This window comes from Brassica rapa, chromosome A04 (assembly GCF_000309985.2).
Source record: "Brassica rapa cultivar Chiifu-401-42 chromosome A04, CAAS_Brap_v3.01, whole genome shotgun sequence".
NCBI lineage: Eukaryota > Viridiplantae > Streptophyta > Magnoliopsida > Brassicales > Brassicaceae > Brassica > Brassica rapa.
Window position 1 is genome coordinate 19181615 of NC_024798.2, and position 16634 is coordinate 19198248.

General features: G+C 31.2%; 3 protein-coding genes across 3 annotated transcripts; 2 read left to right on the forward strand and 1 right to left on the reverse strand.

The window, feature by feature from the left end:
• Positions 1 to 472: 472 nt before the first annotated feature.
• On the reverse strand, positions 473 to 3824 carry LOC103865661 (uncharacterized protein At5g01610). Its single transcript, XM_009143484.3, has 3 exons — positions 1523 to 3824; positions 1117 to 1171; positions 473 to 989 (listed from the first exon to the last, which is right to left on the reverse strand). Exons 1-3 carry the CDS (start codon positions 1607 to 1609, stop codon positions 619 to 621), a joined length of 513 nt encoding a protein of 170 aa, XP_009141732.2. The 5' UTR covers positions 1610 to 3824; the 3' UTR covers positions 473 to 618.
• A 4148-nt stretch (positions 3825 to 7972) lies between these two features.
• LOC103865662 (abscisic acid receptor PYL4) lies at positions 7973 to 9058 on the forward strand. Its single transcript, XM_009143485.3, has one exon. It carries the CDS (start codon positions 8191 to 8193, stop codon positions 8803 to 8805), a length of 615 nt encoding a protein of 204 aa, XP_009141733.1. The 5' UTR covers positions 7973 to 8190; the 3' UTR covers positions 8806 to 9058.
• A 2604-nt stretch (positions 9059 to 11662) lies between these two features.
• LOC103865663 (protein trichome birefringence-like 34) lies at positions 11663 to 15053 on the forward strand. Its single transcript, XM_009143486.3, has 5 exons — positions 11663 to 12708; positions 13255 to 13432; positions 13549 to 13745; positions 13831 to 13989; positions 14594 to 15053. Exons 1-5 carry the CDS (start codon positions 12362 to 12364, stop codon positions 14952 to 14954), a joined length of 1242 nt encoding a protein of 413 aa, XP_009141734.1. The 5' UTR covers positions 11663 to 12361; the 3' UTR covers positions 14955 to 15053.
• Positions 15054 to 16634: the final 1581 nt, after the last annotated feature.

Sequence of the window (16634 nt, forward strand, 5' to 3'; positions counted from 1 at the left end):
ATTCTCAAAACCCTGACAAGATTCCAAGTAGTGAAGCAAATCATGCTCCCATGAATGACCAAACTGTGTTCCCAAGGTTATTTATCGACATAAACAGCGCAAAGAATGTTCTTTAAACAGCGCAAAGAGTGTTCCTTCAATCCCATGAAGACATAGACGACCAGACAAGATCAAGAACGACATGAATCCGAGTTGATTGATAGCATCAGCTAGCTGATCCGACGAGAACCATTGTCTTGTCTGATACTCCATAACCCACATTTGCTCTAGACACAGACCAAATCGAGGAGTATAGTTATGGACAGCCCAATGTGAGCAAACAAAAGAGACTTGTGTAAAGTCATATTTGTCAGATAGCGGTTGTAGATAAAGGTTCGAAGCATGACACCTAAGCAACCAACAACAAAAGAAGTGTCCAACTGCAACACATCGGTTTGGTAATAGAACATGACAGTAGAGAGATTTGGCATAGTTTGTGTCTTTTAAATTTTTATTAAGAGACTAAAAATTATACATTAACAAGTAAAATGTTTGCTTCATCAGAGGTTACTTTTGACACAAGGAGTTAAAAAGCATACATACATACAAAAAAAACAACTTGGGCAAAGCATCCATAAGTTAGAATTTATCAACAGCAACACCAGGCCGTATAACCTCATAAGCATCTCTGCTCCTGCTTTTCTTCATCCCAGCCGTGAAATATACCTTTGATGCATCTGCTGAGATACAACTCACTTTCACCCAAATCATCACCTTTGTTTTCAAACCTTCCACTTCAGCTAGCTTCCCTTTCTCCAGGTAACCACTTACCGTTGTTGAAAACCGCATAACCGATGAGTCCCTGTACCCAACCTCGCAGGCCTCAGGGATGAAGACAGTCAACTTGCTTGTCTCTTCGTTGAACTCATTGTTTGTAGCGTCCTGTGGAAAGATCCCAACCGGTAAACCAAACTCTTTCAGCAACTCAGGCAATGGCTTCTGCATTTTTCCTATACAGAACAAAGATGCACATAAAGTAAAAAAAAAAAAAAAAAAAAAAAAAAAAGATGCACATAAAGTAAAGGAGATTGACATAATTATACAAGAACTGGAAGAAGTAAAAAAAAAAAATCAAACCTTTGAGTTTGTTGACCAACCACTTGGTACCTCCTTCAATACTACTAGACATTGACTGCAATAACAAGAACACAAATGTCACTTTGTGTATTATTAGGAAACCAAAAGCAATAAACTTATTTTTTTAGAGGTAAGTACAAATTGTAACAACAACAAATGTTAATCCATTCTTATTTCTATAGTAACTAACTCAAAGAATCTGCATTTAAGCTGTCTTAACCAGCAAAATTTTCATTAAACACACAACAAGTTTCTTTATTAACCCCAAAAGATACAAACAAAACTCATTTCCGAAGCATAAATAGCCATCAAGAATCAAGAACTCTAAATCAATTACTGAACGATTAAAATGGTAAGCTGAGACTATTAAAAGCAACAAACCAGAGAAAGAGATAGAGAAAGATACATTGAAGTCGTCACCAACGGAGTTGAACTCTTTGTTAGCCTTCTGTCCTAACCAATAAGAGCCCACCTTGTTCATTATCTGATCCATCTCTCCTGCGTGTAACAATCCGCCTAAAGAGAGAGAAGACGATGGCTCTCTTTGACGTTCTTCTACTTCGCTGCGTACGAAGAGAATGTTTCTTCCGTTGTCTCACCCCGTATGATAACAATTGTAACATAGAACACGTAAACGGCACAACATTCGTCTTTTAGTAATTGAAACGACACGAGTTTCAACCCTTGCCGTATTGTTTGAAATGTCGTGTACCTTTGTCGTTAGTTAAAGAAATAGTCAAAGACCCTCTTGTCAACTTGACAATTACCACATTAAAAAAAAAAGAGTTTAAAGAACGCCTTAATCACGTTTTAAAGAGTTTGGTTTTTGTTAGGCATGAAACTGGACACTGATTCGAGTATCTTCAATATAAGAGTGTGTATATCATTCATGTATTTATGAAATTCAGATATTCAGCTCAGTTCGATTCTTTTTTGTTCGTTTTTTTCTACTAATCTCATCATTTTATCAAAAATATTTGGAAAATAAACATGTTACTGAAATTTATTCTTTGAACCGGTAGTCACAAAATATATGTAGCAATCTCATAGTTATAAGCTATAACCTTTACTAAACAATAATACCATTTTCCACCAATAATAGTCTTACTTACAATAAAAAAAACAACCTACAAATTTCTGTCCAGTAGCTATATTCTTCCCTCCAAATATTAATTTATGATTTTCATAAATTTGAAGTTTCTACGACGTATACATTAATTCTGGTATTAGTTACGGTGAATCTGCCTCGATTTCGGGTTAAATTAACGATCTGAATAGCTGACTTTATGGACTGAAGTTTCTTATTAAAATCTCTCGTTCTGCATTGCACCAATTCTTTAGGCTTTGCACAAAGCAAAAACTCATCCATCGTGGTCACACTAACCATATGAAACATGATATGATTACCAAAAAGTTGCTCTTGCCACATCTCAATCATCTTCAGTTAGAAAAAAACTTGACAAACTCTTTCCATATTTTTGTGCATCACATGATGTATAATGGATGTGAATGTGCACATCCTTCTCGTGACGTAAAATGGACGAAAGAGATTTGCTTTGTAATTGCGTATCAATATATCATCAAAGCAATACAACTTGTTCATCAATACGGTTATGACTATTCTTGAATTTTAGGATATTTGGATCTGGTATGTAGTTGTGAGGAAATTGCTTTGTATATTGCATATCAGTATAACATTTCCATCTACCTGTTCATCAATATGGTTATGAAGATTATTGAATATTTGGGTATTCAGATCTGATATTTAACTATCTCGATATGAGCTGAAAGCATAAGTATCCTAATTCAGAATAGTGGTACTTTGTAAGTTCATTTCGTATATCTTTCATAAAACAACATTAAAAGTAAGTAATGAAATAGTTATAGATATACTTCAAATTTAACAATATTTTAAAAGTCATAATATATTTATATCACATTTGAAATAAATACTAATACATAATAAACTTGAATTTAAAAATATATTTATCTTTAAGATTAATATATCCAAAATCATTCCCTATTTTTTTTTGATAGATTGTACTAGCTTAGATAATTATTCAGATTAAACCGTCCCCCACATTGTCAAACCATTTTGTCCAGATTTTGTTTAGCTTATCTTGTTAACTAGGTGTATTGCCTCCGATTCGGGCTTAAACATTTTCATAAATTTTCGAAAAGTTTTTTGTATACTATACTAGTTATATTGTGTTTTCCAAAAAGAATTCTTGCGATCAATTTAGTATCATCTATGCATTGTCTACTCTCGAATATATAAATATATATATTTCTGAACAATTAAATATTAAAATATTTTAGTGGTATAATTTAAACTTGGGTCTCTAGTCAAAAAACAAAACTTGTTTCCAATTTATGTAAAAAATATTATTTTTTTGAATGAGCAAAGATTTAAGGATGGTTATTGTTTTAAGAACATCTATACTATTAAAGGAGGATTTTATTGTCCTTTTTACCTTAGTCTGCCATTTTCTTTAATAACATTGCATGTTTCATTAAAAGCAATCAAGTAATATTAATAACAAATTTATATTGGGTCATTTTTTTCGGATCCAGCCCACATCAGATTTCTCTTGGGCCATTTGGGCTGATTAAGAAATCACATCCAATTCTCACATTTTTTTCTTTTGAGCCATTGAGTCCAAGTTCAAATAATTTTTTTTCAACTATTCTTAATTATTATTTTTTTTCTTTTCTTAATATAATTTAAGAATTCATAAAAAAATTGAATTTTTTCATTAAAAAGTATAAATCTTTATTAAAAGTATATAATTTTTTTTATTAAAATATTAACCACATAATAAAATTAATTTATTAGAGTTATACCAACTTAATTCATTAAAGAAATAAAGTTTAATTTTTAAACATAAATAGTCATTTAAAATGAAATACGATAAATAAAGATAAAAAGTTGAAGTCTTTTATAAAATAAAACACAAATATATAAAAATATGACATTTACTAAATATTTTTCAATTGAAAAAAATAAATAAATAAACCCGCGCTTTAAAAGCGCGGGTCAAAATCTAGTTAACTTGTTATTTCTGAACAATTAAATATTAAAATATTTTAGTGGTATAATTTAAACTTTGGTCTCTAGTCAAAAAACAAAACTTGTTTCCAATTTATGTAAAGAATATTATTTTTTGTGAATGAGCAAAGGATGTAAGGATGGTTATTGGCAAATAAATGTTTGAGAACTTTAATTTTTTTTTTGAGATTCTACTGCTATAATAGTTTAAAGGTTTTTGAAATATTACTAATTAATTGTTATTGATTCGAAGATTTTCAAATTTCATCAAAATTCTTTATTTATTTATGATAATAGTTTTTCATTCTATTTTAACAAAATTTAACGATATTAAAATATAATTTATTTTTTTTATTCATAAGATACAACTTTCAAAATATTTTAGCAATTAAAATAATGGATGCAAGATTTAAAATCTGCTATGTAATTTGTTATTTGAATATCACAACAACAAATTACATAGCGGTAGTGTTTAGGTTTTTTTTAGCTTTAAGTTTTGAGATTATTTTTTAGTGTTTAGGGTTGGTAGAGTTTTAGCGTTAGATGGGATTTATGGTTAGGTTTAGATAGGGTTTTAAGGTTAGGTTTAGGCAGGGTTTAGGGTTAGGTAGGGTATTTAGGGTTAGGCAGGGTATTTAGGGTTAGGAAGGGTTTAGGGTTAGAAAGGGTTTAGGGTTAGAAAGGGTTTAGGGTAGGTAGGATTTAGGGTTAGGTAGGGTTTAAGGTTAGTAGGCTTTAGGGTTAGGTAGGGTTTAGGGCTAGGTAGGGTTTAGGGTTAGGTAGGGTTTAGGGTTAGGTAACGTTAGGGTTAGTAGGGTTTAGGGTTAGGTAGGGTTTAGGGTTATGTAGGGTTAGGGTTAGGTTTTAGGGTAGAAAGGGTTTAGGGTTAGGTAGGGTTTAGGGTTAGGCAGGGTTTAGGGTTAGGTCAGGTTTAGGGTTAGAAAGGGTATAGGGTTAGGTAGGGTTTAGGGTTAGAAAGGGTTTAGGGTAGGTAGGGTTTAGGGATAGGTAGGGTTTAGGGTTAGGTAGGGTTTAGGGCTAGAAAGGGTTTAGGGTTAGAAAGGTTTTAGGGTTAGGTAGGGTTTAGGGTTAGTAGGGTTTAGGGTTATGTAGGGTTAGCGTTAGGTAGAGTTTAGAATTAGGTAGGGTTTAGGGTTAGCATGGTTTAGGGTTAGAAAGGGTTTAGGGTTAGTAGGATTTAGGGCTAGAAAGGGTTTAGGGTTAGGTAGGGTTTAGGGTTAGAAGGGGTTTAGGGTTAGGTAGGGTTTAGGGTTAGAAAGGGATTAGGGTAGGTAGGGTTTAGGGTTAGGTAGGGTTTAGAATTAGGTAGGGTTTAGGTAGGGTTTAGGCTTAGTAGGGTTTAGGGTTAGGTAGGGTTTAGGGCTAGAAAGGGTTTAGGGTTAGGAAGGTTTTAGGTTAGGTAGGGTTAGTAGGGTTAGGGTTAGGTAGTGTTTAGGGTTAGTAGGGTTTAGGGTTAGGTAGTCTTTAGGGTTAGGTTTTAGGTAGGGTTTTAAGGTTAGGAAGGATTTAGGGTTAGGTAGGGTTTAGGGTTAAATAGGGTTTAAGGTTAGGTAGGGTTTATGTTTCAACCCTAAACCCTACATAAACCTAACCCTCATCCCTAAACCCTAAGGTTTAGGGTTAGGTAGGATTTAGGGTTTAGGTAGTAGGAATGGTTTAGTGTTTGGTTTAGGTTAGGTTTAATGTTTGGTTTAGAATAATGTTTAGGATTATAGGGTTTAGGGTTTGTTTGTTTTTTTGTTTATGCATTTAGTGCGGAGTTTTTCGGATAAAATTTTATATTAATATTATTAATTCATAATTTTTCTTAAAATGTTAAAAATTTTAACGTGATTTTTAATGTTCTTAAAACAAAGTATGTATTTTTTATTAAGTTTTTTGTGACAATAAGTTGAATATATCTTAGACCACAAATCATAAATATTCTCAATCTTATACATTTTGTTCTTCAAGTTATTGTTACTTTTATTTCTTTTTATACATTTCTCTTAATATTTATGTATGCATCCATAATATTTTTTAAAAAGGTTTTTTCATTAACTAATGTATTTATTGTAGTTTTAAATATATTATAGTTTTCGTGCACTTGATTAAATTTTTTTGGCGTTTGTGGTATTTGAAGTGGTTGAGAACCTGAATGGATATTTACTTTCATAAAAATTTTGGTGTATGATTAAAAATAAAAATTTGTAAAGGCTTTTAAATTATATAAATATAATATTCAACACACTACTGTTGACTATTTATATACTTAAAATTTTGAAGTAGGTAATTGCGAATTTGCTGAACTCATAGATTCGTTGCTACTTTATAAATTATCAGAGGATGAGATACATATGGTAAAAATTGTTTTGATGATAATATAACGTCCATATCGTAATGTATGTTTTTTAATTTTATCTACTATGTATTAAAAATAATTAACACATTCAATAATATTAAAGAGTAAAAAGTATTATTTACTTTGCAAATAATAGTTTTAAATTATATAATTAAAAAAAAAATTGTTTGATTGATATTTAATTACATAATTTATGTTTTTAACGTTTTGCTAAAATACTTTTTCAGATAACAATACAATATATATATAGAAATTATCTTTTGAAATTATATTTTTAGATTTTGGATAAGTCAATATTCTATTTTTAATTATATAATTAATAATTTTATTTAATTAATATTTAGTTATAGAATTTATATTTTTAACTTTTTACTTAAAGACTTTTTCAGATAACAATACAATATATACATAAGTTATCTCTTTTTTAAATTATATTTTCAGATTTTGGATAATTCTTACTATTCTTAATAATAATCAATTATCTAATCAAAATCAATTAAAATTTCGTATTTATTTTTTAATTTATTTATACATTTTATTCATTAAGGGTATAAACGATATTAACCACTCTAACTTTCAACGTGAGAGCTTCATTGCAAAAATTTACTTCGCAAATAATAGAATAGATCCCTAGTTTAAAATCTGTAAAAATAACTAAAACCGATTGCTACTTGTACTTGAATATTAAAATTGTCCTGTAATACTCCGTAATAAGATTTATTTTTGGGTTTATCTATAGGTTCACCAACCAATAGAATTTTATTATTTCAAATTTGATATCTTTTAGAAAAAGAAACAAAATATTGTCGTTATATTTTGTTCTTAAAATAAAGTAAAAAGGTAAAAAAGATAGTAGTTACAGAAAAAATTAAAAAAATATATTTTTAACATCGTCAGCAAAACACTAAATCCTAAATTTTAATTCCTAAATCCTAAACTTTAAATCGTAAATCCTAAACCCTTGAGTAAACCCTTGGATAAATCATAAATTATAAATCAAAAACACTAAACACTAAAACCCTAAACACTAAATCCTAAACCTTGAACCTTTGAGTTTAGTGTTTAGTGTTTTTAATTTAGAGTTTATAATTTATCTGATAATTTAGAGTTTATCCAAAGATTTAGGGTTTAAGGAATAGGATTTAGGGTCTAGTGTTTTACTGGTTAAAAAATATTTTTTTTATAATTACTACTATTTTTTATTTTAAAAACATAATATAACTTGATAATATTTTTTTTCTATAAAAATATCAAATTTGAAATAACATAATGTTATTGGTTGATGAATTTAGACGTTCACACAAGTCCAGTAATAAACAATACACGAGAATTATGGTTACTACTCGCCAATTTATAAATCATACCGAAACAGTCAGGTCAACAACATGGGTATAAACGTAAATTAACAAAGTGCAAGTTGCTGGTTTTGTTTTCGTTATTACCACTCACATGAACTCTGCATTAAAAACTCTTTCCTCTATCAAATCGAAAGGCACAGCCCAACTTTTCGCAAGTCGCTGTAAAGTTGATTTTGCTCCTTTTTTTATATACACACATCTTCTCCTCCTCTTAACATCTTCTTCTTGAATCCTCCATCTCATTCATCATCTAACCCTAAAGAACTTTATCAAAGATCGATCAAGATTCTATAAAACACAAGAACATGCTTGCCGTGCACCGCCCTTCCTCCGCCGTATCAGACGGAGACACCGTCCAGATTCCAACGATGGTTCAAAAACGTTTTCCTTCTCTCTCACGCGACGCAACCGCGGCTCGTTTCCACACGCACGAGGTCGGTCCTAACCAGTGTTGCTCCGCCGTGATTCAAGAAATCTCCGCCCCTATCTCCACCGTATGGTCCGTCGTCAGACGCTTTGACAACCCGCAAGCTTACAAACACTTTCTCAAAAGCTGCAGCGTCATCGACGGAGACGGTGGGAACGTTGGTAGCCTGCGCCAAGTCCACGTCGTCTCCGGCCTCCCCGCTGCTAGCTCCACCGAGCGTCTTGACATACTAGACGACGAGAGGCATGTCATTAGTTTCAGCGTCGTCGGTGGTGATCACCGGCTCTCTAACTATAGATCCGTCACGACTCTTCACTCTTCTCCGGTCTCCGGGACCGTCGTTGTTGAGTCTTACGTCGTTGATGTGCCTCCGGGGAACACTAAGGAAGAGACATGCGACTTTGTTGACGTTATCGTACGATGCAATCTCCAGTCTCTTGCTAAGATAGCTGAGATATCTGCGGCGGAGGGGAACAAGAAGACGTCCATGTGATATGTGTTTACGTTGTCTGAATAGTTGCGTTAAGATCCGACGTCATTTCTAGGTTTTTTTAGCCGTCGTGTGATCTATGTTTTTTTACCGGCTTATTGTGTGAAAAAAAAAGAAAATACATTAGTGAATTAATCTCTCATGCATCATAATCTTATTATTTACTTCTTTTTGTATTTTATATCCATAAAGAACTGATTCGGATAAGCCCTATTCCGGCTTTCATCACCAGAAGATAATAAAAACTAATATCGGAGATATTAGATGCCTCGTCCGTTCAAAGTATATGATTTTTCAAGTTAATATATTGTTTTTACTTTGATATTTAGTGTTTACTAAACACTGATTTTATGACCATCTTCATTTCGACCGTAAAACTTACGTATACGCTTTTGAGAAATTCGATGACTAAAGGGCAAAGTTAAACTTGGGTATGAATACATTGTCCTCCTTTTCCTGATGGCTTAAATTTTAAATCTTCAACTTTTTACTCTTTTTTTTTTTAAATATTCTCAGTTGAAAAAAATAATAATAATAATTGATATTTAAGCTTTATATATAAAATCAGAAAATGTGTACAACAAATATATAGTTGGATTAACTTTTTCAGAAGCCAAACATTTATTTGTGATATATTTGATAGAAAATAAAATTAAAGAGTTGTGTTACAAAAAAAATAAAAGAGTTGAATTTGTTGAAATATTTAGGCTTCAAGGTGAAGGGTAAATATTTTAACAAGATACATGCATACTATACATTTGAATATAATATAATGTGAACATGTTGATGGAATAAAAAGAAATAAGAAATTGCAAGTGGGCAAATGTTATGAATGATAACACAACAAGCCAAGCTGTTTAAAAAGGAACACAAGTTGCAACTTGTTTATATCCACCTTCTTTTTTTATGCTTCTTCCCAATTGGAAAAGTATAATATTAAATTTTGAATTACAATAAAACAATATAGAATAGAAAAGATGGGCAAGTTGCATGTCCTTTTACATCACGAGAGTCACGATATGTTTCGTTGGAGTTTCTAAGAATATAAAATATTTTAAACTGATTTCATTTGTTTTATATATTCAAGTGGGTTTGAAACTTTAAACCATACATTTCTCTCTATCCGCAAGATTCAAAAAACTGCAGTTGTTATATTTTGATGCTTCGCAATAACTATTGATCCTTGCTTTCAGAATTATATATTCGATCGACGGCCGTACGTTGATTGGGAAATTTATCACTGGATACAAAAAAGTAGAATTCAAACTATGCTCTTTTTAAAATGATAATAGCTTTGGGATTAGTTAGGATTTCGATCTTGAATCCAATATGATTATATTCTTTTATAAATATCATAAATAGCATAAAAACACCAAAATGAATAAGACATAACCAAACAATGAAATCGAAACATTAAAGAAAATAAGGTTTCGTACTTTCATTTTACCATTTGTCCTCGTCAAATATCGACAATTATAGTATAGCTTAGTAGCTTACTAATCATAAGATGCGTACATATGTGGCCAAGAAATGTGTAAAAATATATCAGTGCTAACTGCTAACAAGTTGGCGGTGCAAGTGGGACTGGATAGCTGAAATATTTTGCAAGTTGGGCAAAACATATAAATTTATGATCTGCAAATTAAATTTTATTTTCTTCTGACTGAAGAAAATAAAAATTATCCTTTTGAGATCCTTCACGCCACAGTTTCCTCTAGTTTGATTGGACCACTGACCAAGTTTCTGCTCGTTCGAGTAAAGTAAATTAAGTAACGAAATGAAAAAAAATCGAATACAAAATAAATTAATATAATTTACGTAACTCTCTTTACGAAGAAGAGGTATCGCGCCATGTTTATAAAACGAGACATCAATATGAACGTACGGCCTTAACACAATAGCAGAACTTCTGGGTCGGGTTAAGGTGGGTTCATTATCATGTGTACCTTTTTATCTATATTGATAATGAACATTAGTTAGAAGGTCCTAAGGAATGTGGAAGATCTTTAACCCAATCATCAAAATTATTCGTGGCAGAAATACTTTAGATCAATCTACTTTGCTAATATCAACTGAGTCCTACCATCTATATTTGAAGTGAGTTAATATCAATCTAATCTGGATCAATCTACTTTAATTTGCTAATATATATCAATCTACTTAGTGAGTATATAACTACTCAACATAAGTAAAACCATCTCTCTAATGTAGTTTATTCTTTTTTCTCTAAAAGTAGAGTAATTATATGATAAATGTAAGATATACTCAAATATGTTTAAAAATAGCATTTCTATTTATTTATATAAATATTAAAATTATTTGGAAAAAAATGTGCTAGAGTAGATTTTTTTCCATAGTAACATTTGAAATTAAAAACAGTGTGTGAATCGAAGATGCTTTAAGATCCTTTATTTGCAAATCATTCATTACTATACATCAAACAGAACATTTTCCACACTACATTTCTAGTTTTCTTTTCTTTTAGAGAAGCTAACTTAAAGCATCTATGGGGGAAAAGGTTAGATCATCACAATTTTTGTTACAGAAAGTAGTCGTCTATTTTTAATATGAATAACAAGAAGTATTAGATTAGGACTCGGCCAAGTGGTTTGAGAACTTAGTCGAGAACATGAAGAAAAATGACAGTGGGGGTTGTAATGGAAAGAAGAGCGAGGATGTGAGGTGCTACTCATAGCTAGGCAAAATAAAATGCATGACAAGATCAATGTCTATGACGACCTAAGCACCATGAGCATGACTAGTCTGCAGATGAATTTGGTGGGAAAAATCAAAACCCAAGGCCCGACCGTATCCGTCTCTATATCCAATTGGGCCCAGTCAATATATGATTAGTGATCGCAAATCCATATATAACTTGAGGTAACTTGAAGCCAACGAATAGTATGAATGTGGAAACGTCAACAACTTAACGTACCTAGTTACCTTTATATATTATATATGATTTGACCATCTCGAACGACATTTTTGTACAATGAATTCAAAAGCAAGCAAGTACAATCCTATCATTTAAAATGTAAATATGTGTGTTTGAACTATAAATGTAGATTCAGCTTTACCTTGAAACATTTCCTCAAGTAGTTTATGAGTTTACTGGAATATGCAATAAGTAATTTCTTATTTCCATTATGGTAACTTAATAAAATCAGTTTTACCAAAAAAAAAAACTTAATAAAATCAGAATCCTACTTTGTGTATGATTCGCAGACCAAAGCACAACAATGCAAAGTTAGATCTCAAAGCTCAAATCAACTTAGCCTTGAAAAGTATCATGGAAGTTGGGAAAGAAGTTTCCACTATGCACTCATAAACTAGAAAATTATTTATTTTTGCTGCAAGTGGGCATTGCTTGAGAAACTATCAACAAAATTTAATTGTACTAATTAGAAAAACATTCAGATATATACAGCTACTAAAATTTGATTGGCCACCAAATTACAAATAAAAAACTTCTGGAAGGCTGAAGTTAAAAGGCAAGTTAGAGATAGACACATCAATATAACCTAAAACAAAACATCATAACAATAACAGCACAAAACTAATGGCAAAGCGACAACTATTGATGCTAGGAATTAGAGCGAGCTTCCACACTCTCGCCGCCGTGCTTGTGGCCGGAGTAATATTCACTGCCGTGTTTTTGTCCCGAAACGGTATGCGAAAAGAAACTCCTCAAAGCAATGGTGTTTCGAACGTGGAAGAAGGCGAGGGCAGTGACAGAGAGTGTAATATTTTCGAAGGAAAATGGGTGTTTGATAACGAGTCAAAGCCTATTTATAAAGAAGAAGAGTGTAAGTTCATGTCCGATCAGCTGGCTTGTGGGAAGTTTGGAAGAAAAGATTCGAGTTACCAATACTGGAGGTGGCAACCTCACAAGTGTGATCTCCCCAGGTTAATTTTCTTCTTTATTTTTTCACTTGACTCTTTACATCTTTCTTTCTTTCTTTCTTTGTTTCTTTATTTGTTGCAGTTAGTATATACATCTTTCATTATCTCGCTTGTGTGATCTCCCCAGGCTGAAATGATTTCACTTAACTATTTGATTGAGATATTTGGTTGTATCATCATGTATGCAACATAGCAAAACCCTTCGTGCCATAATTCTATTTCAGTCAGTTGATGAGAATTACCTAGAAAATAGAAATATACTTTCCCTACTTTTTGGTAATACCATTTGTAGTCCCATGCAAAGCAAAAAAGAATGTGAATTACAAGTTGTTGGGTCTAATTTGGGCCTATACTATTTTTCCTTTTGGTCTCAAATCATCACTCAAGACCGTTAATTCGGTATTGAACAAAACTAAATGAATTGAAATATAAAGATTGCAATTTAAGACAGTTAATGGTTGTTACCAAAAATTTATACCAAATTACTAATATTATCATCATTCAAATTTTTTAATGTACGTATGAAAATGTCTTAATGTACGTAAAAAGGTTTAATGGGACGAAGTTGCTGGAGCGGCTGAGAAATAAGAGGATGGTGTACGTAGGAGACTCCTTGAACAGAGGCCAATGGGTATCAATGGTGTGTATGACTAGTTCTGTGATTACAAATCCAAGGATGATGTATTTTCACAGCAACGGCTCTAATCTCATCACTTTCAAATCGCTCGTAAGTCATCCAAAACATTTAAACTAATCTAGTGCATTTGTATCATCTTTTCATTAGATATACATTTACACTCGATCGTCAAATAATCTGTAAGTTCATTGTGGATGAATAATCAGGAATACAACGCGACAATAGATTTTTATTGGGCTCCCTTGATGGTGGAATCCAACTCGGACGATCCAACAAACCACAGGTTACCTGAACGGATAGTTCGGATCCAATCGATAGAGAAACATGCGAGGCATTGGACTGAATCTGATATCATTGTCTTAAACTCTTATTTGTGGTGGTTAAGGCCTCATATGAAGACACTGTAAGCTTCTTAATTTACTTATAGTTAAAATCAGTAAGATCCCTCTATATATATTATCTCAATAGATGGGTAATATGTGAAAAAGGTGGGGGTCATTTGAGAAGTTAAATGGAATATACAAAGAAGTGGAGATGGTTAGAGTTTATGAGATGGCTTTGCAAACAATGTCTCAGTGGTTGGAAGTTCACGTTAACTCCAATCTTACCAAACTTTTTTTCATGTCCATGTCTCCCACCCATGAAAGGTACTCTCTCTTACTCTTTTCAATATAAATAATAATGCATTTTATCTCTTTATTTCTTTCTCATGGATTCGTGTATCTTCGTTCTTTACTCTTTTTTTTGTCAATATGTTATTCCTACAATGTACCAAATGACATTTAGAGTGAGCGTGCAATTTTCTCTAGTTGAACTTTATTTGATGTTAGATACAAATATAATTATAAAAGGCCCTTGTTTTTCACGTGTGCTTTTCATTCACGTATCAAACTTTGTTGTATGTTTTAAAATAGAACATAATAACTTCTTTTATCAAACATTTTAAAAAAGTTATAAGCATTAATAAAAGGAAAAAACCGTATTGGAAACAAACTAAGAAAATCTAAAGAATGAAGGAGCTTTTAAAATATTTGAAACAAATACAATCGGTCTTTAATATTGATTTACGTAGCTGAGTATTCTCTTTTATTTATGATGGTCAATGATATTGTTGCATGATGTGGTTAATGAGTATAATGCATGATGCATATACTCGGTAATGAGACGACACACTGAGATTGTCATAATCTTATTATTATTTTGTCAACATTGTTATACTAGATTGCAAGTAACAGAAATGCATCTATGCAGGGCCGAAGAATGGGGAGGAAAAACTAAACAGAACTGTTACGGAGAAACTAGTCTGATAGAAAAAAAAGGATATCATGGAAAAGGGTCGGACCCAAAAATGATGAGAGTCGTCGAAAATGTACTTGACGAGCTAAAAAGGCGAGGATTGAATATACAGATGATAAACATAACACAATTATCAGAGTATAGAAAGGATGGACACCCTTCGATATACAGAAAACAATGGGAGCCACTGAAGGAAAGCCAAGTCTTGGATCCAAGTAGTTACTCAGATTGTATACATTGGTGTTTGCCTGGAGTTCCTGATGTATGGAATCAGCTCCTTTATGCTTATATTGTTGAGGATCACCACTCTACTTGAAAATTGTTCTTACACCTTTTTTTGTTTCTTTCCTATATTCCACTTCAATTGTACAGCTGATTCACTTTACCTTCAATAAATATTTTGTCATCTTTTCCACCTGTCTTTTTTGTTTGATTTTCTTTTATTATGTTTTCTGTCATGTGATATTTTTTTTCTTTCTAATCCTTTTAATTTAATTAAAGCAAAAATATCTTAAACACTATTTCTAGTTACGAGCATAAACTATAATTTTTTTTTCTTTTCTGTCAAAGGAGTGCCAAGAGTAGTCAAATATTATATACTCTCTCCGTTTAAAATAGATAAATGTTTAAAAAAAATATTTGTTTCATAAAGATAAATATTTTGTGTTTTCTATAAAAAATTGTAATTTTTTTTTTAAAAATTGATTTTATTAAATTACTGTTGGTTAAAATATATTAAAAACTAAAAATTACAGAAAATGATATATTTATTATAGTGGTTTAAAGTATTTTTTTAATATATGTGAAAACGCTAAAAAATCTATCTCTGTGAAATGGAAGGAATATGATGTAACTTAAATGCATTTTTTTCCTGAATCATTAATTCTTTTGTATTCCAAAAATTATTCACAAGTACAATGAAAAATGGAAAGAGCATTCCATTTCATTCCATAAAATTTCATATTATTCAGAAAAAATTGAACTTTCGTTTGAAAAATTATTCCAAATCAAAAATGTTTTAGAATAAGTGAAAAGTTGATTGCATTCCATTAAATTTCATAAACAATAATTACATACTTATTATTTATTTGAAAGATTGATGTTTAGTATTAAATTCATATTTTACATTTAGTTTATATTTAAACTTCAAAATAAAATTCATGAATTGAAATATGAAATATCAGTTTAAAATACAAACAAAATTCTAAAACATCATTAAAAATACGGATGGGAATATGATCTTATAAAGTAATTAATTAGAAGCTATGGGTCAAAACAATATTTGGCTTTGGGCCTTGAATAAGTTTCAAAAAGTTGGATCGTTATTCAGGGAATACATGTATAATTGATAATTCTATAAACGCTAAATGAAAATTTGGGTATTTCTACTATGTTATGAGACCATTTTTAATCCCTGGTCTCTGCAAAGTGTGGAATATTGTAAGGATATATATATAAAGAAAATTGTTCCCTATATACATTAAAAATACAAATTCACTATCTAACCAAAAAATATTTCATCTCGATTCGTTTCTCTTTCTATATTTTTCTAACTTGTCACTAAAAATCTAAAAATAATTTTTTTATCTTTTGTTATTTGGCAAATAAACCATATATATAATTGAGTAAAATGCCTAAAATCATAGAACTACACGAATTAATTAATAACTATATTTAAAAACCCTTATAGTGTGTGGTTTGTAATTTTAGTCATGATAGTTTAGTCCTTTATGCTACGAATCATGCCTGCGATGCCGATGAATTAGGACTGATATATGCACTGGACAAACTTTCTCGCTCCTTCTCGGTTCTTATATATGTGTAAAGGACATAGAAATAGGGTTAATTCAACCACCTATTTAAAATTAACCGGCTTATTGATTGAGTCTAGCCATTTTTGTTTTTTCTTTTGTCTGCAATCGCTATGTTAAGTTATGGTTTTATTTAGTTTTATTTCCTAGCCCTATAGAAAAATGTGCATGAAAAGCTGTGTGCA

What these genes read in the sequence shown, in the direction of transcription:
- LOC103865661 (XM_009143484.3), bottom strand. Translation starts at nt 1,609, where the DNA reads ATGGATCAGATAATGAACAAGGTGGGCTCTTATTGGTTAGGACAGAAG. An exon ending in CCGTTGGTGACGACTTCAAT is followed by an intron (nt 1,172 to 1,522) that starts GTATCTTTCTCT and finishes TTGTTATTGCAG; the next exon opens with TCAATGTCTAGTAGTATTGA. An exon ending in GTTGGTCAACAAACTCAAAG is followed by an intron (nt 990 to 1,116) that starts GTTTGATTTTTT and finishes TGTTCTGTATAG; the next exon opens with GAAAAATGCAGAAGCCATTG.
- LOC103865662 (XM_009143485.3), top strand. Translation starts at nt 8,191, where the DNA reads ATGCTTGCCGTGCACCGCCCTTCCTCCGCCGTATCAGACGGAGACACC.
- LOC103865663 (XM_009143486.3), top strand. Translation starts at nt 12,362, where the DNA reads ATGGCAAAGCGACAACTATTGATGCTAGGAATTAGAGCGAGCTTCCAC. An exon ending in TCATCACTTTCAAATCGCTC is followed by an intron (nt 13,433 to 13,548) that starts GTAAGTCATCCA and finishes ATGAATAATCAG; the next exon opens with GAATACAACGCGACAATAGA. An exon ending in ATGTCTCCCACCCATGAAAG is followed by an intron (nt 13,990 to 14,593) that starts GTACTCTCTCTT and finishes GCATCTATGCAG; the next exon opens with GGCCGAAGAATGGGGAGGAA.